Genomic DNA, 26,083 nt, shown 5'->3' on the forward strand with positions numbered 1-26,083 from the left:
GTTCACTCCAACTACCCCATTGTATCTTTATATATATATATATATATATACACACAAAAGGTTGTGAAGTCCAGCCAATGATATTTTACGCTTTGATTGACAGATGTTTCAATCATCAACCACCTTCCTTTTCCTCTGTTTTTCTTTCTCTTTCTCCCTATATTAAGTGTTTCCTTATCCAATATGCAACAACATTTACCATCAATGCTTTGATTTCAGTAACCCATTGAGTCATCTCTCTCTCTCTCTCTCACTCTCAAACTCTCTGTGTCTCTCTCTTTGATCATTTAACGAAAACCCAAAGCAGCAAATCATTAAGAGAAGAAGCACAGGCAGCAAGGGTAAGCTTTTATTTGCTGTATCTGATATAAGCCAGAAGAGACTCTTGTTTTTTTTTTTTTTTTCGGTTTCCAGGTTAGTCTTTCTTTGTCACATCAACATCTTGCTATGATGATCATTAGCGGTTTTCTCCACTTTGACTCGTTACTTCACTTCCCAGTATATGTTCAATATTCAGAAATGATTGATAATAGTTATCTGATATAAGCACAGCACAGGCAACATCTTGCTATGATCGTTAATGGTTGACTTGTCACTTTCATTTCTTTTATTTTATGTTCCCATATAATTAAACGTGGGTGGTGGGCTCCAAGCTGCATTCCACATTCATCTATGACAAGACAGAATTTGGAAAGTATGGCTGTATTAAATCTCAGAGCTTTAAAAATTTTTCTTGTCTTTTTCAGGCAATATGGAGAATGGCTTGAAAGAAACTGTTGAAAATGATAAGGCTAGCAATGGTACTTTGATTGAGGTAAGTTGGCAAATGATTTATATTTCAACAGAAATGGGTCATCCTCCTGTTCAGAATGTGTTTCTTTCCTGAAGAGATGATTAGATGTAACAACTACTTACATTGTTTCTGGTCTCAAAACTCCATATTCTGTCAGTTTTCTGAACTGGGAAGTTCTGTATCAATGGAAAAGCTTGTCGTAATTGTACTTTTATTCATAAATAATAATGGATGAATCATTAGCAGAGAAAACCCTGTTGAGGACTATAGGCAGCTTTGGCAAAAGAAGCCCCAGTTCTTTTTTGTTAAGTACGCATTGTTACATATTCTTCTGTTGCTTCATAGCAGAAGGAATCTTATAGATATTGGGTTGCCATTATACAAAAAAAGAAAAGGGGCAATGTCATGTTCTTGATACCTTTTGTGTGAACTGTGAACTATTGTTTTTGTGTGAATAAAGCTATGAATTTATGACTATTTTTTCAACGATAGTCTGATTACAGGAGAGATGAATTCGGGTAGCATCTAGCTCAAACTTGAAGTCGTCATAAAAATTTCCAGAAGTCAAAGGCTTTCCAGAACTTCTGCAAAAGAATGTGTATTTGCTTAATTTGGCAACAACCAGAGACCAAAAATTAAACAATGAGTGTTGATTAATGAATACATAGTTGTTGCAAAAGACATTTTCTGACAGTACTTATTGCACCAATACTTGCATTATTTTGTGGTATCAGTCAATCTCTGTCTTTCACCTTTTTACAGTTCTGTCAATACAGAATATTTTCTAGAATGCCTGCCAAATACAAATGCTCTATAACAGAATAGAGCTTAGATATATTGTCAGTTTTGATTCCTTTTTTTCTCCAGAGAACCCTTTGAGTCCATTCAGTAGTTCTTCCCTTCTACTATTATTATTTCTGTCACTAACTAAGAATATTGGTTCCACAAAGAAGCTGCTGGTGCCTGATGATCAAACCAGAAAATGGTATTAAGTCCATTGCCTGCAAAATGCTATATACAGAAGCTTTCCTTATCCTTACTTTTAAAGCTAAATCTTCTTTGTCATTTTATGTTTCTTCAAAATGCTGTAGCTGACTCAAATTGTAGGATGGCAGTTCCAAGGTCTTGATGTTTTCTGAAAATTTCTTCATGGAGTTTTTTCCCTTTTTTATCCTTTCTAAGCAGGTTACTTCCAATGACTCTGATGAATAAGGAAAATTGGATCTTTGCTATGTAATTGAAATTATATTGTAAAACGAACTTGTAAAAATATACATGCTTGTTGGTTTTTAGTTGATGAATGCAACATAGATGCTTATTTATTGAGAAATAAACTGACAATCTGAGTTCATTTTCAAATATTTATGTGTCATCCTGGCTGAGATAAACGGATATGATTACACAATTAAGTTGCAATTCCTTTTGAATAAGATAAAGAATTGGACATTAATGAATAATGTCTATTAGGTGATTCACACAGTTTTATCCAGAAATTCTCATATTCTGATTTCGTGCTTCTACTTTGAACTGAGCAACCTTATTCTGAAAATTGTTAGGCTGATTCGGGGAAACCTCCTTCCCTCACATGGCAACGGCAATTGAATAGCATTCGAAAACCCCCTACTGCTTTTGGCCTAGGTTTCAATGAGATAATTCATATGGTATGTTTGCAGCTGCCTAAGATTATCTGCATTTTAATAGGAATATGTCATCTGACTACTTGATTTTTTTTTGCAGGCACAAATAGGTTTTCGGCTGTGGCGTTACACCAAAGAAGAAGAAGCAAAAGGAAGAGTAATATATCTAATCTTTTCTCTGAACCAAATGTCATAGTCATTTTATATTATTATCACTATGCCAATTACAACAAAATTTCCTTTTATTTTCAGGCATCTATATTTGATATTTTCAGAAAGCACCTTGTTACATCTGATCATGGCGTTCCTTTAGGTGGTATAGGGTAAGTTTTCACTTCTACCATTTGACAAGTATGCTTATGAGTGCATGTTGTTTGTAATAAATTTTTATGTTGTGATAGATAAGTTCCTTTTCAACCTCATGGTCTAGAATTTGAAATGAAAATATTTACCCATAAAATCCTTTTGTAATCATCTCCTCCACACTTTTCCTTTCCAATCTCATGGTCTAGATTCTGCTTCTGTTCGGAACCTCCTTTTCTTTTTGTTGTCTTCAAATTCTCCAAATATCTCTTACATTTAAAGCATCAACTTTAGGGCAGGAAGCATTGGAAGAGGTTACAGAGGTGAATTTCAACGCTTTAAACTATTTCCCAAAGTATGTGAAGAGGGTCCAATCTTGGCAAATCAGTTCTCTGTAAGTTTTCTTTTCATAGCTTAAAGCCATAGCTGGCTTAGTACTTGTTCTAATATGCCTGATGGATGCTGAATATGATAAATAAAAGTTTTTCAACATCAAACTATTAGAGGACACCAATTTAATTTAATGTCACTTGTTAATCAATATCAATGAGGAAAAATTCACTATTTAAGAAATAAAGGAAAGCATTCTGGAGGCTCTCCTCGTATGCCTTGATCTCAGAGTTGCACTACAAACTTCTAAGTTGATCTCATTTAGTTACCTTAAGTTGGTCATCTGATCATCTTGCTACATATATATCACATATTTATTGGTATTTAACTTATAGCTATAAGCAGTTAACCCTTATCTGAAAACATTCAAAGATTGCTGCATAAATCCAAGAATCTCAAAGAACGTAAAAATTATGTTGGCATCTACTTAAGAAAGTGGCTTTCCTTTTGAATGGATATAAATAACATCTCCTGCATATGTAAGAAGTTATAAGTGCTTCTTGATGAATTTAATTACAAATGAATGTGTCTGAGTAATTGTTATATTTCATCTGACAAAATGTATATATGTTTAATATCTCTTTTGGTACAACTAAAAACTTCTGTAATCATTTTTCTCATCAAGGCTATTGTATCACGTCCAAATGGAAACAAATGTTCAACTGTACTATGTGCAAGAAGTCCAGAGGTGCCAAAGTAAGCCAGCTATAGTTGAGAACATTAATCTATTAATATTTTGAAATTATTCTGTCATATGTGAGTCAATAGAAAAATGATTATGTGAAAAAAAAAATTGCAGAGAAAGTACAGGTCTGGGCATTGAATCTTGGGATTGGAACTTGAAAGGGGAGAAGTGTACATACCATGCTTTGTTTCCAAGGTCATGGACTATTTATGAGGGTATTAAACTTCAGACACTGTTGACAGTTGAATTTTGTATACCAGTTGTCTACATTCTGATAAGGTTTTTTGCAAAGCAGGTCAACCTGATCCAGAGCTTAGAATCAGTTGTTGTCAAATTTCACCTTTTATTCCTCACAATTACAAAGAGAGCAGTTTTCCTGTATCAGTGTTTACGTTCACGGTAGGACTTAGGAAATGCTGGGTTGGAGACTTCATGTATATCATTAGTTTTTTTATCTACAGATAGTTTTGGCCTTTGGTAATTACTTTTTATGCCTACTTCAGCTCTCTAATACTGGAAGTACCTCTGCTGATGTCACCTTGCTTTTTACATGGACTGTAAGTTAAAATTCTTACTTTGAATATTCAGTATTGAATCATATTTCTCTATAATTATCAACTGTATCTGATCTGTTCAGAATTCGGTGGGAGGGAACTCTGGATTTTCTGGTGATCACTTCAACTTAAAGATGAAGTAAGGATGTAGTCAATGGACATTAAGCTAATTACATGAGATTACTTATCTTATTTTTACTATATTTCAGTCCTACATTGAACCTAACAATATATTCCCTTTACAATGCTATACTGCCATCAGGACAGAAGATGGAGTTCGTGGAGTACTTCTACACCACAAGTAAGTTCTTTCATTGATTCAAGAAAATAATAATAGGTTCTTGTTTCTAGATATTAATATGGATTAATAGTCACCTCAAATCACTAATAGGAAGAATATCTCTTACAGAACAGCCAATGGGAAACCTCCACTTACTTTTGCCATTGCAGCAAAGGAAACTAGTGAAGTACATGTCTCAGAGTGCCCTTGCTTCTTGATATCTGGAAATTTTCAAGGCATGAGTGCCAAAGATATGTGGCATGAAATTAAAAAGGTTGGCAAATATTTCCTCTTTTTTTTTTTGTATATTTTAGCAGAAAGCTGCTCTTATTGTTTGTCTTGATATCTTATCTAGCTTTTCCTCTTTTCCAAAATTTCGTAATTATTAATCTAGTATATTTTCCTTCATTTGTAAGTTATGTGTTGGTTTTTACAGCTGCTAATATGAACACTTATGATATGAAAATAGAAAGAATGAATTTCATTCAAAAATTATAAGATTCAGTTTAATCTTTGATGACATGACACAAAGCACTATGTTCCTGAAGATTTTCTGCATGTTGGTTTCATAAACTATTACAAAGAATGTGTAACTCACCACTTAGCTTCATATCAGAGTAAGATTCATATTGATTTTCAATTAGGAGACTGACTGCCTTACACAGCAAGAGTCAATTTATGTGCAGACTGCTGTCATAGTGGCCACAGTTTTTGGTAGCACATCATTAATTGATCTTTCCTTTGTCTTATTACTTTGTTTGGATGAGAAGGATCATTCCAATGCTTTTTGTGAGTGTATTAGTGTATAAGAAGTGAGTAGCTTCTTTACTATTTTGGCTACTGCTAGGTTCCTGAGCACAACATGTAGATCATGATGTCTAAGTTATGTCTCCTGGTAGTCACTTAGGCTAAGTTATGTCTCCTGGTAGACCAGAGAACACTGATGTATCATATATGATGATCCTTATAAATTTTGATTTTTCATTGTTATAGCATGGGTCATTTGACAACCTTGATTATGAAGAATCTTCACCTTCAGAACCAGGATCATCCATTGGAGCAGCTGTTGCAGCCTCTGTGACTGTTCCTTCTGATTCTGTTCGTAGAGTCACATTCTCACTTGCATGGGACTGTCCAGAAGTAAGATTTGATGACAAGACATACCACAAGTTAGTTTCATTGGTTCTCTGAAACTTTATGAATCTAATTTCTGAAAGTTACATGACTTGGAACTAATCAAATATCTCTAATAACAGGCGCTATACGAAATATTATGGCACTTTAGGGGATGCAGCAGCAAATATTGCACATGATTCTATTTTTGGTAATATTTACATGACTTAGCTAATGTACAAATTAACCTTGCAAATTTTCTGAAACATATTATTACTGTAGTAGCTAAAATGTTTTCTTTGCCATTAAGAATCAGAAACTCTTCCCTTGACATGGTTTATGGTTATCATTATTTTATACAAATGTACAGTGCTAACTTGTCTTGTCATCATTTTTATGGTGGTAAGGACGCATTAACTTTGGTAACACATGGCTTATCTGGTCCAAATGAGAGACTTATACCTCTGTTTTACAGTACTTGAAAACAACTATGAACATAGTTGCGTGTTTGGAACATGTCATTTGGTGAAATAGCAATAATGCTCACTTACTGAATATTTGTGTTCTCATAATTTTGAACCTAGAGCATTCTAACTGGGAATCCCAGATAGAATCATGGCAAAGACCAATTCTTGAAGACAAAAGGCTTCCAGACTGGTGAGATTATATGAAGTTTCTGATCAGATAATATGTGATCTTCCAACTTGTTGAAGAATTTTTAAAAGAAAAATTTTCCAGGTATCCTGTCATTCTCTTCAATGAGCTCTACTACCTTAATGCAGGGGGGACAATATGGACAGGTATACATGGAGCTTAATAAATTCATTTTCCAGAATTGTAGTGCAACCCAATTATTGACGGTTTCCTTTTACTTGCTACAGATGGATCACCTCCAATGCAAAGTTTAGTATCCATCGGAAAGAAGAAGTTTTCTCTTGACAAGTCCAGATCACATTTGGATAATACAATTGACACTGCTAATCAAGATGGTATAGCTATTGACATCCTAGAGAGGATGACATCTGTACTCGAGAAAGCACATATTCCTCTAATGTCAAATGCTGCTTTTGGAACCCGTTTGCTCCAGGATGGAGAAGAAAACATTGGTCAGTTCCTCTACCTTGAAGGGAGTGAGTACCTCATGTGGAACACTTATGATGTTCATTTCTACTCCTCCTTTGCACTACTCATGCTATTCCCAAAACTTGAACTGAGCATCCAGAGAGACTTTGCAGCAGCAGTTATGATACATGATCCAAGCAAGATGGAAATTATGAGTGATGGGAAATGGGTTCCAAGAAAGGTTCTTGGTGCTGTTCCACATGATATTGGGCTTAATGACCCTTGGTTTGAAGTAAATGCTTATAATCTATTTAATACAGATAATTGGAAAGACCTGAATTCTAAGTTTGTTCTCCAAATCTATAGGGATATTGTTGCTACTGGAGACAAAAATTTTGCACAGGCTGTTTGGCCTTCAGTTTATACTGCAATGGCTTTTATGGAACAATTTGATAGTGATGGAGATGGGATGATTGAGAATCAAGGTTTCCCAGATCAAACATATGATGCATGGTCTGTTACTGGTGTGAGTGCTTATAGTGGGGGGCTCTGGGTGGCAGCCCTCCAAGCTGCTTCATCTATTGCTTGCCAAGTAGGTGATGATGTGTCTGCTGCCTACTTTCATGTGAAGTATCAAAAGGCAAAATCTGTATATGGCACCTTGTGGAATGGCTCCTACTTCAACTATGACAACACATGGAGTAGTTCCAGCAGATGTATTCTAGCTGATCAACTGGCTGGACAATGGTGAGCACGTAGTTACATTTATTCTTTCCCCCTTTAATATAGTATTCGAATGCTGCATATAAGGAAAAAATTTTGACATATCAGTGATGTATGGTACATGTATGTTAGCTCATAATATCATTATTATGCTATGCCAAAACTTTCTACTTCTTTGATTGAGCATGTTAACCTTTTATGCAGTTCTATAGTTGCTTTTATAACTTATAAATCACATCTGATTGCCATACAAATATAATAATCATGCTGCTGTTTGAACTAGAAGCACCATCATGATCTTATTTTGTTCGAGAACTGTTTATTTCTTTATGCTGACTAAATGTGGACACATACTAACTTGGGTGGAATTATAGGTATGCTAGAGCAAGTGGTCTCATGCCAATTGCAGATGATGACAAAGTGAGAAGTGCACTTCAAACGATATATGATTTCAATGTCTTAAAGGTGAAAGGAGGAACACGTGGTGCCGTAAATGGGATGCTTCCAGATGGAAGAGTTGATATGTCAGCACTACAATCAAGGGAAGTTTGGGCTGGAGTTACATATGCTGTTGCTGCTACTATGATTCAAGAGGGGATGGTCGAAACAGCATTTAAAACAGCAGCCGGTGCGTATGAAGCTGCTTGGTCACAGCAAGGTCTCGGGTGAGTTAACTTACATTCTTTACTTTTGACTTTGGAATTAGCTTCTGGAAAACAGCAAGTTACTTTATTCCAATAATCCCATGGTAGCACCATGGAAATCATGAAGACATAACGGATGAAGATAATATAGAACAGCCTCAATGTTATGTGGTTTCCAATAATCCCATGGTAGCACCATGGAAATCATGAGGATAACATTGAACAGCCTCAATGTTACGGGGTATTTCAGAGAAAATCTTTTCGAAGGGGGAGTTTAATTCACAAAACCAATAGGACACAAAGATTTAGATGTTTGATGGTATGATGCTTATAAGCATGTATACATTGACCAAAACAAATATATCATCAAGCTTGTCCTCTACCTTCATTCTTGTAGAATCTGATAGCATTAGAAATAAGTCTCAAGAATGGATGAGGTTTACAATTTTGTGTAGGTACTTCTGATCATAAGATACTTTCTGCCATATCTGCCCCCCCTCCCCATCCTTTTCCACTAAAAACAAATGGAGAAGTATCAATTTCTTGGCATTTGTATATTCTCAGAACTAAGTTCTTTAATTCAATGCTAGACTCCTGAGTACAATGCAAGACACTAAATCACAAAATGCAAGGATCAGTCCTTTATACCTGACAGATAGTAGGGGACTTGGTTCCACCACTAGAAAAACCAGAGAACTATATTCTTCATTGGAACTATGGTTGAATTTCTTTCTGTTCAGTTATTATAGGTGTTGGTATTGCTTTACAGGTACTCTTTTCAGACCCCAGAAGCCTGGAACACAGATGAGCAGTTCAGATCCCTCTGTTACATGAGACCTTTAGCAGTATGGGCAATGCAATGGGCTTTGACAAAGCCAAAACTCTTCACAGAGGAGATGAAACATGGAGTGATTAATGACTTTTTATACCATAAGCAGCATCTAGGATATTCAAAAGTGGCTCACCTCTTAAAGCTGCCTAGTAAGGAGGAAACCTCTAAAACCTTCCTACAGTCTGTCACTGAGTTCATTTGCAGAAGAGTACCAATTTGATTATTAGATCAATAAAATCACTTTGGGAATTTTCAATAATTTTAGACAACTTCAATTTTCATTTTTATTTAACAAGTATCTCTCACCTAGGGAGAGATACAATTATAGTACTGTACACCCTTCCCTCATATTAAATAAAAATTTATATCTTTTACAAGAAGCTGATGAAGACTGAATTTCCACAGCATAGAGGTTTCATGACTCTAATACTCTGAAGTAACATAATGGGTCGATTTTGAATACAGTGCATTGATGTAGCTCAAATAGTCTTCCCATGAATAGCTTTCCCGAGATTGTTTCGTATAAGTATCGACCCATAGTCAAAGATAACATGTCAGCACTGTAAAACGGAGTTAATCATAAGGATCAAATTATACCAAATAGCAGAGGACATGGACTGAACAAGACAAATTTTGTTTGAGAGGGACTAAATTGAATAAAATGCTATAGTACACAATTTCTCGAGTAATTTTACCAATTTGGGCCTCTTGGGAAATGCTGTTTGAGTTGAACCTTAAAGGCAACAGAGGTATAGCAAGTATTAACTCACAAGAAAATGGAGCAAAACTCGTGTTTCACACTCGGACAACGAGTGCACTCATCGACCGATCCACGCCGAGTGGGCACGGTCAAGTACGTAGGCAACGTGGAAGGATACTCAGGCACGTGGGTCGGGGTCGACTGGGACAATGGAGGAGATGGCAAACACGATGGCTCCATCAATGGAGTCCGATACTTCCAAGCTCGATCCCAAAAGTCAGGTTCCTTCGTGAGAGTCCAGAACCTCAGTCCAGGCATTTCACTGCTTCAGGCTCTTAACCTCAGATATAAATCCCACTCCACCAAAGAGGATGAGGGTAACTCACCCACTCACTCAAATGCCTACCTCATTGATATGAGATTTTGATACAAAAGAAAATACTTAATGTTTTTCAAGAATTAAACAAGTAATTATTTTATAACAGAATATATGGGATTTTACCTTTGTACTTTGATATGGGATTTTACATGTTTTGGCCTAATAGGAAGCTAAAGGATTCTGCTTTTGCAGGTGAAATGTATGTGCTTTCAGCCAGCAATAAGCGTGTTTCTGTTCAACTATTGGGTAAAGACAAGATCGAAGATAAGTTAAGTCGATTTGAAGAGTTGAAAAGTGCTTCAATATCCTATTTGGGTGTAAGCAGTCCTGGAGGCCCGGCTGAAATTCATGCTGCTGTGCCAAGTGAGTTGGTCTTTCCTTGTAACTTTCGTGCTCAGAATGTTCTTTAATGTGTCAGGTAATTTTTAAGTATAAATCTTGATAGGCCAAAAATCACATTGAATTTTATTGCTTCATGATTTTGTGTATTTTATCCATGTCAATTAAGTTAAGAAGAGACCTTATGGATGATATAAAAGCATATAATAACTTCTTTTGTGGGTATAAAAGATTATGTTGTATTATAAAAGTTTATAAAAGTACCCTACTTGAATTTTACTTCTAGGTTGCAGGTCATTTAAGTCTTATTCTGATAGTTTTCCGGGTTAGCTGCTTGTGGCTTTGAATTTGCTTTTGATATTCTCGCATTTTTTTTAACTATAACTTGGTTTTCGAAAAGAGACATGAAGGGAAAAAAGGAAACATAAAAACCTTGGATGCTCCTAAAACATGAGAATCACTAATTTTAATATCAAAATGCTGTATAATATTGTTTCTCAGTGGATGCCTTAATAAAAATAAATAAATTCAAGTTTATATTTGAAGCCACAAGTCCTTATACAGTTGCCTTAATATTTGAAATTTACTCTGTTTAGCCTTTCTTAGGTACATGCAGTCAACTTTTTCCTACTTGGGAGACAAGATTCCAATTTTTGGTTGTGGCATTTAGTAGAAGTGACAAAAAGTTTTACTTTTGTGCTTGTTTCATAAGCTTGGACAAATTATTTACACAATACACAGAATGCTTTGTACAAACATATGCATGATGACTGAGCTAGTTTCTGTGTTATGTTTCATGGTTTTAAGATATATTGCTTGGCTTTGATACATTTTATATCTTATTTTCATAATTCTTCACATTTTAAGGCAGCTTAAACCAATCAATGCGAACTTTTTTATTTTTGGATTTTTAGCATGTAATTGTTGCATTTTACTGAATAAGTAGCTGATACTACTGATTTGATTGCTCTTTTGCTAATAATTATGTTCTTGTCACAGATTTAAAGGAACTTGACTTGACAGGAAATCTGATTTCAGATTGGAAGGTACATGTGATTCTAGTTGGGGCTACCTTTACTAAAGATTTTCTTTGATTGAACAGTTGGTTGTAGCATTTACATGCTTTCTGTATTTATATTAGCTTTTGCTATTCACATTATAGAGCACACTTTCTAGCTGCTATTGATTGAATAAGTTATTTAGGACCTTAACTGCTTTTTCTAGATGTACTAGTGCTTGATAGTTTTAGAGAAACTTTAGCTCAGAAATGTACTTGAAGTTGCTAATTTTTTATTTCATTGATCGCAATGAATTACTTGAGATTATTTTGGAAATAACTTTTTTGGCTGTAAACAAATAAGGTTGAGGCAATTTTATCTAAACTTACCATGCATTGCCTATTTTATATTTTTCAGAGTTGATATACTGTGATAAGAATATGTATTAAATGCAGAAAATTTGCCTCTTTGCCAATCCTTTCACTGGGTGCAATGTATTTCAGGAGCCTATAATTGTGCTTTATGATTGTTATTATTCAGTATACTGTTTCTTTATGCATGCATTTGTGCTCCAAGGTGCAAAGAAATGTCTAGAGAACATTGCAAAGTTACAGTTGCAGACATGTAAAATTCTCGTAGGAGTATTTTATAAATGTTGAACTGCTTGTTTGTTTATTCTTGTGCATGTTTTGACATCTAAAATTTATTTACTTATGTGGGGCATATATATAATTTAGATCAATTAATGAGAATATTATTCATTTTTTCTAATGAGATCATTATTGAGTTTTTTCCTTAGATATAATTGTTCTGCTTTAACCTTAAGAGACTGGCCATATGTTAATGGTTATATTTACTTGCTTGTGATTCCGGAACTGCTTGGCACTGCATGATCATGCTCTCTTTCTTGGTTTACTCACGTTTGAATCAATCTTTTCTTGCAGGATGTTGGCACCATATGTGAACAGTTACCACATCTTGTAGCACTTAATTTGTCTAATAATTTAATGACGCAAAACATCACTCAGTTGCCCCTACTAAAAGGCATCCGTGTTTTAGTTTTGAACAATACAGGCATAAACTGGTCACAGGTGGGCTATACTTCTTTCATTTGTAGAATATTCTTTTGAATGATGTGAAGATGTGTGGTTTTTTAAAAGTAATGAACGGAAGTGGCATTGTTTTAATCATGGAAATGATAGTTACGTGCAAATTAAGTTTTGCAGGGTAAGGAGAAAATTTAGAGAGAGAAAGCAAAGAATTTATAGTCTTAAGATCCCATGAATTGAAGGCATTTGGTATCCTTTTGACATGGCAGGTTGAAATCCTCAAACATTCATTACCAGTGATTGAGGAGTTACACATGATGGAGAATAACATAAGCACCATAAAGGTATAACTTATTTAACTTACTTGAAGCTCCAATAGGATTATGTGTTGAAACTATTATCACTCTGGCTTTTGTTCAGTGCCCTTTTATTGGTTATAATGTACAGCACACACTACTTTTGCATGCCTGCTCTTATATTATATGTATTTTCCAGCAAAATGACAATAAAATGAAAAAAAAAAAGTCATTTTTTGATCTGCAAGATAGTTGTAATGAGAGAAGTGGATAAAGGTTTTTCAATTCTTAATTTGTTGAACAGACAATACCAGACTTTGTACCTTTCCATTGTAAAATATTCTGGATGAAACTGATCAAGGGTTCGTTCATAAAATTCTGTTTTGACTTTATCTTGTTCTTGAGATCCAAGGCCCTCAAGGAAGAATAAAGATGTTTTTTGATATTTGCTCATTCACTGTTGCCTTTTATTTTGTTCTAAATTTTTGGTATATCCATTATTTCAAACACTAAATATCACTGATTTTGTGATGCATATCTCTGCTTTTATTTCTCTTTTTGTTGTCAGCCAACATCTTCATCAGTCGTTCAAGGATTTGATTCTTTGCGGCTTCTGAATTTGGAAGATAATTGCATAGCTGAATGGGATGACATCTTAAAACTTTCTCAACTGAAAAGGTCAGAATGAAGTGCATGCTTATCTGCCAAAATTGGTCCCCATATTTTCTAGTTGCTGAATTTTTGTAACAACTCACAATGTGATGCTTGGTCTCAGTTTGGAGCAGCTTTATTTGAACAAGAACAAGTTGACTAGCATCTTTTACCCAGCTAATAATAAAATACAAGAATTGCTCAGTAATCATGAGTCGTGTGAGGAAAGCTACTTGCCATTTCAAAATCTGCGATGCCTTCTTCTTGGTAATTTATCAAGTGTTCTTTTTTCCCGTCATTTGGCCTTTTCCCCTCTCTGATATATATATATATATATATATTATATTTTAATTTTGTATGCTCCAGGAAGTAACAACATTAGTGATCTGGCTTCAATTGACTCGCTGAACTCATTCCCAAAATTGATTGTAAGGTTTCTTCATCTGAAACATCTCTTCTATGTGGTTGATAGTGGCTTCGGAGTTTACAACATGCTGCTACCATAATAATTAATTCTCTGGTGTAAAATCAAGTATTTATGGTTAAGGTGACATTATGCTTGCAAACACCAGTTGTTGCATATAATGTCAATATTTTATATACTATAATTCTTGTATAGCACCCTAACTCTCCACTAGATTGGAATTTCTCCTGTCATCCTTTTGCCATTATTTCACATAAATCAGGATGCCTAAATATGAAGCTGGATTAATAGAGACAACATGTACTTTGAGATGGTTCTGTAAATATATATTTTTGGTGTTTATCTTTTCGATCAACTAAGTTTTGTGATAATTATACCCACTAAACTAGGCCTTGAGCCAAGTGCGAAGTTAAAATCTTGGATAAATCAACAAGATCTTGATGATAGTAGACTCTAATCTTCACTATGATTCTTGATGTTGAACTTGAAATTGTTTATGGTTCTGTCATTCTCTCTTTTGCTTGGTTACATGCCAAATGTTCAGCTTCTTTTTTGATTTTTCTTCTTTTATTACTTTAAGGACATCAGGCTTTCTGATAACCCAATAGCTGATCCTGGAAGAGGTGGTCTCTCAAGATTTGTTTTAATTGCACGATTAGCAAAAATTGAAATGCTAAATGGGAGTGAGGTAAACTCTAGTAGCTGCATAAAAGGCCTGCTTTTCTTTCTTGCTTTATGAGATTCTAATGAATCTGATGTATTCTTATCGAACAACCTTTCAGATAAGTGGTCGTGAAAGAAAGGAGTCAGAAATCCGGTATTGTTTCTCTGTACAATAGTCCATTACTTCATTCTTTTCTGAAATGAAATCATGCTTTTAAATCTGGCTTTTGTTTCACCCTCTCTTTTCTTAATCTCGCCTATTCTTGATTTAACATTATTTATTGCAGTTTTCTAGTTTCTGCCTCAAACCTTTTTTTTATATATATTTACCTCCTTCGTCAAGACATTGTTTTTAAGGCATGATGTCATTTTTTTTCTGGGAAATTAAGGCATAATGGCACTAATTAATTCTGTGAAGCACACCATAATGGTTCCTGATACATGGTTCCACTTGCTGAAGTTATCAGTTCATGCTAAAATGAGTTGCTTGGCAGATGTATTGTGAGAAATGGTTATTAATATTATCATACATATTTTAATTTTCTGGTGTCACATTGCTTATGTGAAGCATTTAAGGTTTTTTTTTTTGTCATCAAGTAAAATCACTTATCTGTCATGCCAGGGAAATTAGTTTAGTAAAATCATATTAATCTCCAAATACTGTTTGTCTTGTGTCATTTATGCAATAGTTGCTGCAAATCATAGCTAGATGATGATAACTTATTGTGATGTCTATTAACCTTCTTCGTTCAAAGGAGTTACATCACATGGATAAATACTGTCAATACTGAGCGCTTTGGATTCAAGTCATCTCCACCCTGTAATATTCAATTGCTACCAGGCAAAATGAAAAATCCGTGAGCTGCAAAATCATGATCATGTCTTTGTTAGACCTGGAGAGAATTTGACATTCATAATGTTTGACTAGGGAGCTGTATTATCTTATAATTAATGTACAATATTGCTTGCAGGTATGTACGCTCGGTAATGTCAAAGTTGGCTGATTCTCCAGAAGAGATTAAACGGCTTCATCCCCTGTAAATTTACTCTACTGAACTATGTGTATAACTGACATTTCTTCCTGCTATTCTGAACTTAAACTTCAACAACAGGTTTGTTGAGTTGAAGAATTTTCATGGGATTGAGGATGAAAGGCCATCAGTGGGAGCAGCAGGCCCTCAGAAGATGGCTTCAGGACTCTTGTGTATGAATCTTAAATTTATTTTTCTTCTTTTTCCTACTTCTCATCAACTTCTTTTTGTATGCTCTTATAGCAGATTGCATCTGTGTATATAACATGCAGCTGTCACTCTGAAATGTGTGGGCCCATCAATCGGTGAGAAGCTTCCATTGACAAAGAAATTGCCAGCCACTACAACAGTTACATTCTAGACCATTTCCTCCAACCATATTTAGTTGGATATGTGTGAAAATTCACTCACAATTAGTTTTGTTTATTTTAGGTTGGCAAGTTGAAAGTTCTCTGTGAAAGTTTCTTCAAACTAAAGTCCCTGAAGCTAAAATTGTTTCTTCAAGAAGAGGTTTGTCTTATATCATATTTTTTATGTTTTGTTTTCTTTTGATGTTGTATTCCTGTCCTTGTGCTATTTTTTTTTTTCTGGACCTTGCTGGTGATGGTTCTCTTAGATTTTGTTAATCGACCTAGGCCTATGTCAAAATCTTTTCAGAACTAGGGCATGACTAAGATCGCCACTATTCCAAGTGTTAGAAGGATGCTTTGTTGAGCTTTAAGTACCCATAAATTATAAAATATCATTTGTGATTAATGTTCAAATTTGCAGGGTTCTCCTTTACCAATGCTGCTTGATGATGAAATGGCATCTTTAATGGACATTGGGGTTGGCACTGAGTCAACTATTCTTGTGGATGAAGAGAGTTAACGAGCAATTTGATGGAGTTGATTTAAGTTATGTTGTTCTATGCTTCAGAATATTCAAGGATGCAAGAATGCAAGGTATCATTTAATCTCTCCTTTCCTGATTTGCTTCAAGCTGCAGGCATTCAGGAAAGCTTATGTGTGCCTTTTTGTCTCCTTTTCAGTGGCTTGGATTATGCTTTTGACATCAAATTTTTCTTAATAGGAGTTCTACACGACGCATGCTGAGATGAGGTCTGTTTTAGACTTTCCAGAACCAAGAAAGATACAAAATGATGGGCTTTGATTTGTTGTTGAAATGGCTGTGTCACCCTCCTAAAACTACCATAAAAGGAGGCCTCAAGTAAGACTATACCATGAGAGTGAACCTTATAAGATTATGTAATATGGTAGGGAGGGACAGTTTTTGGCCCCTTCGTGTGAATTTTGGCATTAGCATACTTTGTGGTATGAATGGTAAGTGCACCTTGTTACTGTGGCTTCTGTGGCTTTTACAATCTATACTTTTGATGATTCATGATCAGGGCAGCAGATTGTAGCCAAGTTTTCTTCAAGACCTGGATTAACAAGCTCTAGTCAGGTCTTGGACTTTTAAGTAATATTATGATGATTGAAGGGATTCCATGTATGAATAAACATTTTTAATATAATCAACTAGCAAATGGACCAGCATGTAGTTGCAGAAATTCTAATATAAAGTTGGAACATGATGCGGAAAGAGGAAAGCAACATTGAAATTGCACAATCTATAAAAATAATGCCCATTGATTTCATGAAAGAGACAAAATAAAAAGGTATAAACCTTAAAAAAGTGTTTGCTATAAAAATGTCTATTTATTTAATTAAATTTTTTATTATATTCAAGTGAGTCTTTAAATTATTATTTCGAATTAAATGAGTTTATATTTTTATTTTGAATGAATATGTGTTTCGATTTAACGAATATGTAATTCTTGGCACTTTCAATGTCAATTGTCCTCTTTTTTTACCTATATGTAACATATGATTGTGTTAGTTGCATTTACCATTACCATTACCTTTACAATCCACTCAGGCCACAAAATAAGGAGGCTATAATAATACCATTAAAAACAAAGTTAGCTGCATTTAGATGGCAATACTATCCAAAGGACATGGGAAAGAAGAAAGAACCTAGTACCACCAACAGCAAGGACTGAAATAGACACAGCTACAAGACCTGGAAAACAAAATTAAGGTCACTACCTACAGAATGTCCAGTACATGACTACATTATCACTGATACACCAAAACTACAGAAAACTGTCAACGCGGTGCAGCATACATCTGGGTTGAATCATACTGCTGATATCCAGGCTGTGGGGATACTGTTTTGGCATATGCAACAGGTGCACTGCCTGGTGCTGCTGCATAACCACCAGACTGTGGAACAGACTGATCATAGGTAGGCTGAGCTGCTGTTGATTGAGCATAAGTCGTTTGCCCACTTGGTGCTGCACCATATGTTGTCACAGGGGCACCACCATAAGCAGGATCTTGCGCCCCTTGATAGCCATAACCTGCATTGGTTGGGGCTGGCTGCTCGGAGTAACCCTGTTGTGAGGGTGGATATTGACCATACCCAGCAGCAGTACTTGCTGGTGCATAAGCAGTTGCTTGCTGAGCAGAAGGCTGACTATAACCAGGAACAGGCTGGCTAGCTTGCTGCGGATAAGCCTGGCCAGTCACAGGCGCGGGCTGACTATACCCATCACTGGGTGGTGCAGAACCATACGGAGGATAGCTTTGTTGCATGGGAGCACCTGATGCATATGGGTATTGTTGCTGAGGAGGCACATTCGGACCATATGACTGGGCTGTTGGACCTTGATATGGTACTTCTGGTTGATTGGCTGGAGGACCATATGTTTGGGGTCCTTGTGACTGCATGCCATATGATGGCTGCTTACCATACTGCTGCTGTGGGGCATATCCAGGTTGAGGACCTGACTGTGCATATCCTGGCTGAGAAGACCCAAGTCCTCCGTAAGGATGCTGAGCTTGGGTATGATTTTCATACTTCTCTTCATATCCATGTCCATAGCTATGCTGATGAGCAGCTTGGGAATAGGATGGATGTGAATAATCTGCTGGACCATGAGGCTGTCCATAATTATAATTTGACTGAGCTGATGACGGCCCTATAGCTGGAGCAGGTGCAGGGCCAGGTGCATGCACAGGAATTGGATTCGAATGAGGGCCAGAGGCACTTCCTTGTCTGCTGTAGTAATCATAACCTCCAGTCTGTGGAGGTCCTTGCATGCTATGAGGCCTCTGCTCCCAACCAGAGCCAAAGTTGCTTCTTGGAGCCATTTGATGAGAAGGGTAGCCACCATAAGGAGGAGGTTGGTAATGAGAGCTTTGAGATGGATATGGTCCCCGTTGCTGATAATCATATGATGCTGTCTGGGCAGGATGGCCCCTGGGACCCCATTGAGGTGGACCAGTGGTTCCTCGAGGTCGGTAGGGCGGCTGATTGAAACCACCAGAGAGAGGTGATGGCCTGACAGTCTATTCATTTAACAAAGTAATAAAAAGTTAGTTAACAGAAGGAATTTCTTTCACCGATAAAAGGAAAGAAATCAGAGAAAGAGATAGTAGAAAATAAATCTCCACATTTGCTTAGATTACATAACCATGTTACTTAAAACAAAACAAACAGGCTACTAGGTCCCATCTTGGTTTAAAAAGAAAGCAAACCCAAATACAACAGCAACAATGATGAAACTAATAATAATTTTAAAAAAATGAGAGACAAGAGCAAGCTGAGATCTTAATAAAGCAGAAGAGGAGTAAGTCCATTGCAACACAATCTTCAATCAAACTGTTACAAAGAAAATAATAACCAACACAACGACTATCACCTCTTCGACATACTAAAATTCTATCTAAGCAGACTAATCTCACCATCGTGTATTTCCCTCCAAAACAGATGATTAAAAGCGTGTCAGAGCTAGCCATAATCAAACACTAATAGAAGGAGATTTAATGCTAATTATTAAAGACAAGAATATGGGGTTTCATGAAAGTTAATAACTGAACCAAGATAAAGTGAACCTCTAATCTTTCAGGCATCTTAAACTACAAAAAGATATGCTAAATTTTTCACATCAGATCATGTCATCCAAGTGATGTAGCATGATATAAATGTAACACCATGTCATATTCTTTCTCTGACCTTTAGAGCAATATACTTATAGAACATTTCAGGCATATTCAAGAAGGTACTGATCCAATATACATTTCAGACATGATGACTTCACCAGGTGCACTTCTTCCAACACGTCTCATGCATAGAACAGCGAGGGCGCTTACATGCAGTCTCACTACATTATTACTTTTAACTTTCAAGTCTCAAAGCAATCTTACCAACTATTAACATCTTGCAATGCGAGTTTAATGCCAGATACCTCTCTTCAGTGGATGAAGGGGAATAGTGGTTGTCTATTGCTACACCAAGAAAGCAATGCTGACCCCATGGGAAAGGCTATCCAAATCTGCAGATTTTAAAGCCAACCAATTCGAAATTGGCACCTTCAACATAAATAAAGCATGGCAACCGACATCTTGGATTGAATATATTATCGTCCTAATAGCATTCAAGTGATGTTGGCATAGATTCACTCTTACAGTTCAAGAAATAAAACTCTCACTCCCATGGAGAAACTATAAAACAAGTCTTCCTCAAATTGGATGACAAGGTGTCATATAGAAGAAAATGCAGTTGGGACAAACAAGCATGTCATAACTACAATAGATTGTTTGCTTTGGCAAATCCTTTGAATGAGATAGATCTGTACCCACCCATTTATATATGATCCAAGACTTGCAATTTCAAATATTTGCTAAAACCCTATCTCAAAAAGGGCATATTGTTATTCGTATAGAGAAGGAAAACGCTAGCATCACAAATAACCAATACTACATGCATTTGTTTTTTAAAAACAATGTAATTAATTGGAATATCAGTGATCATATCAAGTGTATCTTGCAAATGCCGAGAATAACAGATTTAGAAAGTTACTCCCCTAAGTTACTCCACTAATTCCCACGTACCAATCTACCAGGAAATCATACAAGCAAAATCCCCACCTAGACCAAGTAATAATATTTGTTCATGACATGTTCTTAACTAGCCTCATTCATTTTCACAGATGTGTTTAAGTCATCAGCACAAAAATATAACAAAATGTGGATGTTTCAGAACAAAACTCAGCAAATAAATTGATTGAGATAGCAAAGATCAGTTAAACCAAAAGTTCATTGCTGGCAATTCTATAACAAACTAAGTCAATCTTTCATCAATGTAATACTGTAACTCAAGTAACAAAATATTCAGTAAAGAAAAAATAAAGAAAAACTCACACTGGATGGAGTTAAAATACTATCAGCAAATTAATTCTAAAGAAGATGACACAAGGTCCAAAAACAAACCTGATTCATAACGTCTTTTATCATTTCTCTGGCAATCTCAATCTGCTTCTTATCACCAGTCACTCTTACTATCCTTTCTTTAGATCCATCCCCTTCTGGGAGATGTTGAGGTATCAACTAAACAGATATTGAATTATAAGTATTGGAAGACAAGAACTTCAATCCAGACCAAGGCAAACAAATATCAACTACCTGAATACGTGCCCCTGACCTGGTCTGCAGTCCTTTTATAGTTTCCCCACCTCTACCAATGATTAAACCAACCTGAAGCAGGAAAGATGGCACACGACATAGTCAGGAAAACTTAATGAATGCCTGAACAGGTGTGATGATGCATGAGCACCTCTGCACATGTTCATGCAGGTACATATAGGGCAAAATGAAGGAAAAAGCAATAACCTTCTCATTAGGAACTTGTATCTCAATATGATCAGCAGCTCCAGCAGCCTGTGTAGTAGCAAGGCCCCTAGCTACAAGGGAAGGAGAACCCCCAGCATCAGCCTGAAACAAATGCCCCAAGTTAAGTGAATGCCAAAGGAAAAGGAAAAAAAATTGGCAGTGGAAGGCGAATAGCCCGGTAAAAAAGTAAGTAATGAGAGAACAAGGGGGAAGATGTGAAGAGACAAATTTCAAAAACAGCATACCTCTGCTATGACAGCATTTATAAGCTTTTCCGCCTTCATTATACTACTCAAAGTCCCTATTATTTCCACAGGCCTTGTTGGAGCTTCCCGATCAGCATCAGCATCCCTCATAATTTGAATTTTTGCCCCAGAGTTGTATTGCAGGTACCTTATAGTATCCCCTGCCTTGCCAATGAGAACTCCAACCTGCAGCAAGCATTCATAAAATAAAAATCACAAAACATGTTTCCAAATAAATTGGAGTTGAGCTTTTCATTAAACATGTAAACTGAATGAGCATGACTGAGGTGACGTCACATCCATTGAACAAAAAAAGGCAGGAAAGACATTTAAGGTAGTTTAGATATGTAAAGAGGAGATCCCTGTTAGAAGATGTGAGTTAATGCAGGATATCCAGGTTAAGATAGGGAGAGTTAAAAAAGGACCCAGTAAAAATGGAAAAAATTAATAAAAGACCACACTTTTCTGAGTCACTACGGACATGGTACTTAATACAATTGCCAGTCCAGAGGGTTAGTTTTAATGTTTGTTGATGTAAACTAAAGAATAACCAACTTACTTCATGCCCATGTCAACGCATCACACATTGAGACAGCTAATATTAGCCAGCATACCTTAGCATTTGGAACCTCCATTTTGCGGGTAATAGTTGAACCATCATCAACCTCCAGCTGATTCATCTCCTCAGCAGGTTCTTTATTATCCTCTTTAGCAGGTTCCTGACCATTATCTGTCTCAGAACTCTCTACTTTACCTAACTGGGCATCAGTAGTCTCATGATTATCCGTAGACAGTTGTTCTGTTTCTTCTGTTGTTCCTTCAACTTGCTCAGGTTTTACGGTTGCTTGAGCTTCATCAGATGGAGCATCACCATCCTCCGATTGCTTGTTAACCTCATTTTGTTGTGAAGCCTCCTCTTCCTCCTTCGCAGGTTCATCTGACTTCCCAGCTTGGAACCCATTCTCACTGGCTGTTATGTTAAGAACAATAACCACAAAATTAGAATAATTATAACATGTAAAGCAATAAACAATCAAAAGAAATAAACTTGTCACAATCTAAGTGGTGCTTGGTTGTTAAATTTTGCTATTTCCTTTTTCTCTCGGGATAAAATGCAAAAAGGGCATTCAGATATGAAGGCAAATATTAATTTTTAAGTATTAAGAACTAAATATTCCCCTTTTTTCTGAATATTACATAATAAGTGTTACATAATAAGTCTAATGGAGCCTTAAATCTTTTTAGTTCACGTTCAGCTAGCAAATAATCTTACCACTAAATCTCACCATTCTTTTACCTGTTCAATTTTCCCAAACAAGTTTTTATCCAATAATAAATTTTCAATTAATCCAAAAGAGGGAAAAGAACTCCGCGAATGATAACAAGGAAACCCTAGAACTAATATTACACCCATAAATTCATTCCTAAAAATGTACATTTAAAACCGTAAAAAACCAAAAAAAAAAAAAGAACTTTTCATTACCTAAGCCGCCGTCAGTTTTGTCGTCATCGAGCCTAGGCCGCTTGGCCTCGGACGAATCAGATGCTGCTACATCATTATTGTCCGCATCAGGGTCCACAGCAGACTCGAGCGGCATGCCGACAGGGGGAACTTGGGTCTCGACATCCTCAAGCTTCCGCTTATGATCGGAAGGGACAGGACTGGGTGCAGCCGCGACGACCTCTTCCTCCGCCATCTAAAATGTACAAGAAAGGGAAAAGAAGAACTAGGGTTTTTGGTTTGGAGAAGAAGAGCCCAAAATGCGAAGAAACGAGGAGTATGAAAGAGTGGGATGTGGATCGATGGATGAAGTACGAGAGGCAGATTGAGTTTCGTTGGTGTGCGTATGTATAGGGTTTAAGGCCAATTTATAGCTACATTTTCTTTGTTATTTTTCTCATTTTAATTTTGTGGGGTTCTTGGACTTTGGGTTATAAATAGTTTATTGGGCCTTCTTTTTGGGCTGTAAAACACATGATGGATCCAATTTTTTTTATTTTTTAACACATTTTTCACTTGTTTAAGCTGATAAATGTTAGATATTAAATTTTAATTTTATATATATTATTTTTATGTATAAATTTTTTATAATTAATATAATAATACTTACTAAACTTCATTAACTATTTTAAATATGATTTTAAAATTTAATTATTTTTTATGAATTAATTTTTTTTTTATTAATAATATACATAAAAATTTATTTTAATTAGATATTTAACATTTACAGATCTTTTAACAAATAGTGTATACGATATTGGGGTAAGGATTTAGATAGCAATTTAAAAATTTAATCGGATATTTGTAAGATTCGATTACTTTATAAAATAATAAGGTTTGGATTGAAGCTACAATTTTGTATGCGACATGAATACGAATACGGATTTAAATGAGTTTGAGTTGAAACTAATAGTATTTCATGTATTAATTGTGGGCAAATCTTATAGTAAGGTCATTATTTTTGACTTTTTTGTAAAGTCAATTAATAAAGACCATTCGATCTATGAGATTAAATTACTGTCATTGATTTAAAAACTATAAAGAAAATAATAAACAAATTCAACAGATTAATAAAAATATAAAATTAAAAAAAATTAAAGAGTCAGGGGAGATGAGGACTCTCCCCGACTGAGTGAGTTCTCTCCGGATGGAGGGAATTTTTTTTTGTAATATTTTGTTGTGAGTTTTCTGGCCAAGTTTATTTTCCTTTACTCTCAAATTCACTTTTAATTAGCAGGCAATTTTATTGCAACAAGTTTACAATAGCAAGCGATCCCCAATGTGAGAGTTTCCAAGACAAAAGACTTTTCCAAGGGCTACTTCTAAGGCAACACCTACAGTTATGATATATTTCCTTAACTTAGGGTTTTGATCAATGGCCATGGACATGAGTATTTAGTGTTTAGAAAAAATAGAGGCATTTTTTAGCATGTCTATTATTTTAGTTTTGTTGTGGGTGTATAAGAAGACTACGTCGTTTCAAAACTTAGGGGCAATGACATTGAACAAAACATGTTACTATTTGTATTATATGATGTCCAATCACATCAGCAAAATTAACACATTTTTGCCCTCTATATTGTAATGACTATAAGTGACCTATTTTCTAAAATTAAATAGAGATGCATTTTTGTTATTGTGTGTTATTCACAATAATCACGTATGTGCTTAATTCACATGTGACGCTAAGAATCTAATGACTCGAGTATAACTAAAGTCAAATAGCATGTAACAAATAATAGTTTTGGATCAAACAACCTGAATTCAGGGAAATTGGAGTTGCTTGAAAAGAAACAGTCTTTTCCCCTGTTACAAATCAAATGTCAAATCAAAAATTTCTTTTTTTTTTATGAGAACCAAGTACTTCATGCCATCATTGCTTCACAATCTATGAGCATATTCAAAATGATCCTTGATTTGATTAGATAAAACCATTTCAACCATTTTTCATTACATTAATTCATGAAATCACTGCATTTTCATCATCAAATTGACCTACTTTATGAATTTGTTTGCAACAAATACTTTATACATTCTTTAGTACCAATTGAAATTGAATTTCTTCTGGCGTCTCGTAAAAAAAAATTGGACATCTTCTTGGTGAATTAGGAAAGGATAACAAATGACATAGAAGTAAAATTACAAAAAATACCTTTGTTATCACTTACAAAGAATGGCTCATATGACTATATTTTCTGCTAATATTCCACCTACAGGAAGGATGTGGCACTAACTTCTTACTTTAATACATGTTAAAAAAATGATTATGTATTATTTGTGATTCTACTACTCTACAGTATGAAGAGATTTGCAATTAAGCCATCTTCATGGCACAATCAAGAAATGATTCTTGCCTTGACCTTTTTAAAATATGGAAACAATATTGTAGTCCGTTACTATCCATGAGATCAGCAACTGCAATTTTGCCACAATTGTTATGGTCTACAAGATGTTTTTAAAATAAAGATAAAAATAATTATAATTTAAAATTGACATAGATAAACATTAACGTAAAACTATAATAATTGAAGTAAAAATTTATAAATGTAGAATAACTAAATTTTAAATGTTAACGTAAATGTGTGAGAGTTAACATAATTTTAGTGAAAAACAAACATTTAAATTTATATTATTGAGTTAAAAGTGTTTAATGATATACAAATTTTAATTTTTAAATAAAGAATAATAAGAATAAAAATAATTATAGCTAAACATTGCCATTAAAAAAACTTAACGTAAAACTGTAAAAATTAATGTAAAAACTTATAAAAGTGAAATAACTAAATTTTAAATCCTAACGTAAATATGTAAGAGTTAACATAACAAGTTAATTAAGTAAAAAAAAAATCTAATTTTAGTGAAAAAACAAACATTTTAATTTTTATTCTTTGGCTAAAAGTGTTTAATGATATATAAATTTTAATTTTTAATAAAGATAAAATAATTATAGTTCAAAATAGAGAAAAGTTTTGACATAAAACTATAAGAATTAGCATAAAAACTTATAAAGGTGAAATAAACAAATTTTAAATCTTAACGTAAATATGTGAGAGTTAACATAACAAGTCAATTAA

The 26,083-nt window shown here is 35.0% G+C and overlaps 3 protein-coding genes across 6 annotated transcripts; 2 read left to right on the plus strand and 1 right to left on the minus strand.

Moving 5' to 3' along the window:
* On the plus strand, positions 83-9,389 carry LOC18592889 (non-lysosomal glucosylceramidase). 3 transcript variants are annotated; one of them, XM_007019819.2, is made up of 20 exons: positions 83-341; positions 747-814; positions 2,350-2,454; positions 2,531-2,587; positions 2,683-2,753; positions 3,028-3,127; positions 3,749-3,819; positions 3,923-4,023; positions 4,104-4,207; positions 4,312-4,365; positions 4,446-4,501; positions 4,625-4,663; positions 4,772-4,916; positions 5,636-5,811; positions 5,899-5,966; positions 6,340-6,412; positions 6,494-6,555; positions 6,637-7,564; positions 7,915-8,205; positions 8,954-9,389. In XM_007019819.2, the coding sequence occupies exons 2-20, from the start codon at positions 752-754 to the stop codon at positions 9,234-9,236; spliced, it is 2,847 nt and encodes a 948-aa protein (XP_007019881.2). In that variant the 5' UTR covers positions 83-341; positions 747-751; the 3' UTR covers positions 9,237-9,389. The 3 variants fall into 3 exon arrangements, with proteins under 3 accessions (XP_007019881.2, XP_017981548.1, XP_017981547.1); XM_018126059.1 differs by lacking the exons at positions 83-341; positions 747-814 and adding an exon at positions 1,281-1,778; XM_018126058.1 differs by lacking the exons at positions 83-341; positions 747-814 and adding an exon at positions 1,928-1,978.
* On the plus strand, positions 9,714-16,966 carry LOC18592890 (tubulin-folding cofactor E). Of its 2 annotated transcripts, none has more exons than XM_018126061.1 (16): positions 9,714-10,093; positions 10,288-10,458; positions 11,434-11,480; positions 12,377-12,523; positions 12,751-12,825; positions 13,346-13,455; positions 13,553-13,695; positions 13,795-13,856; positions 14,433-14,540; positions 14,635-14,669; positions 15,487-15,552; positions 15,628-15,719; positions 15,819-15,895; positions 15,979-16,056; positions 16,318-16,490; positions 16,577-16,966. In XM_018126061.1, the coding sequence occupies exons 1-15, from the start codon at positions 9,793-9,795 to the stop codon at positions 16,414-16,416; spliced, it is 1,611 nt and encodes a 536-aa protein (XP_017981550.1). In that variant the 5' UTR covers positions 9,714-9,792; the 3' UTR covers positions 16,417-16,490; positions 16,577-16,966. The 2 variants fall into 2 exon arrangements, with proteins under 2 accessions (XP_017981550.1, XP_017981549.1); XM_018126060.1 differs by having other exon boundaries at positions 9,718-10,093; positions 16,618-16,966.
* Positions 17,466-23,369, minus strand: LOC18592891 (far upstream element-binding protein 2). The gene is made up of 7 exons (XM_007019824.2): positions 22,992-23,369; positions 22,123-22,478; positions 21,509-21,694; positions 21,264-21,365; positions 21,057-21,128; positions 20,865-20,981; positions 17,466-18,941 (listed from the first exon to the last, which is right to left on the minus strand). The coding sequence occupies exons 1-7, from the start codon at positions 23,203-23,205 to the stop codon at positions 17,697-17,699; spliced, it is 2,292 nt and encodes a 763-aa protein (XP_007019886.2). The 5' UTR covers positions 23,206-23,369; the 3' UTR covers positions 17,466-17,696.

Source organism: Theobroma cacao, chromosome 8 (genome assembly GCF_000208745.1).
Source record: "Theobroma cacao cultivar B97-61/B2 chromosome 8, Criollo_cocoa_genome_V2, whole genome shotgun sequence".
Lineage (NCBI taxonomy): Eukaryota > Viridiplantae > Streptophyta > Magnoliopsida > Malvales > Malvaceae > Theobroma > Theobroma cacao.

Excerpts from the sequence above, each read along its gene's own strand:
- LOC18592891 (XM_007019824.2), bottom strand. The coding sequence starts at position 23,205 with ATGGCGGAGGAAGAGGTCGTCGCGGCTGCACCCAGTCCTGTCCCTTCC. Across the intron at positions 22,479-22,991 it reads CAAAACTGACGGCGGCTTAG|CCAGTGAGAATGGGTTCCAA; the intron begins GTAATGAAAAGT and ends TTAACATAACAG. Across the intron at positions 18,942-20,864 it reads TAAAAGACGTTATGAATCAG|ACTGTCAGGCCATCACCTCT; the intron begins GTTTGTTTTTGG and ends TTAAATGAATAG.
- LOC18592889 (XM_007019819.2), top strand. The coding sequence starts at position 752 with ATGGAGAATGGCTTGAAAGAAACTGTTGAAAATGATAAGGCTAGCAAT. Across the intron at positions 3,820-3,922 it reads AGAAGTCCAGAGGTGCCAAA|AGAAAGTACAGGTCTGGGCA; the intron begins GTAAGCCAGCTA and ends AAAAAATTGCAG. Across the intron at positions 4,024-4,103 it reads GTCATGGACTATTTATGAGG|GTCAACCTGATCCAGAGCTT; the intron begins GTATTAAACTTC and ends TTTGCAAAGCAG.
- LOC18592890 (XM_018126061.1), top strand. The coding sequence starts at position 9,793 with ATGGAGCAAAACTCGTGTTTCACACTCGGACAACGAGTGCACTCATCG. Across the intron at positions 10,459-11,433 it reads AATTCATGCTGCTGTGCCAA|ATTTAAAGGAACTTGACTTG; the intron begins GTGAGTTGGTCT and ends TTCTTGTCACAG. Across the intron at positions 13,857-14,432 it reads ACTCATTCCCAAAATTGATT|GACATCAGGCTTTCTGATAA; the intron begins GTAAGGTTTCTT and ends TATTACTTTAAG.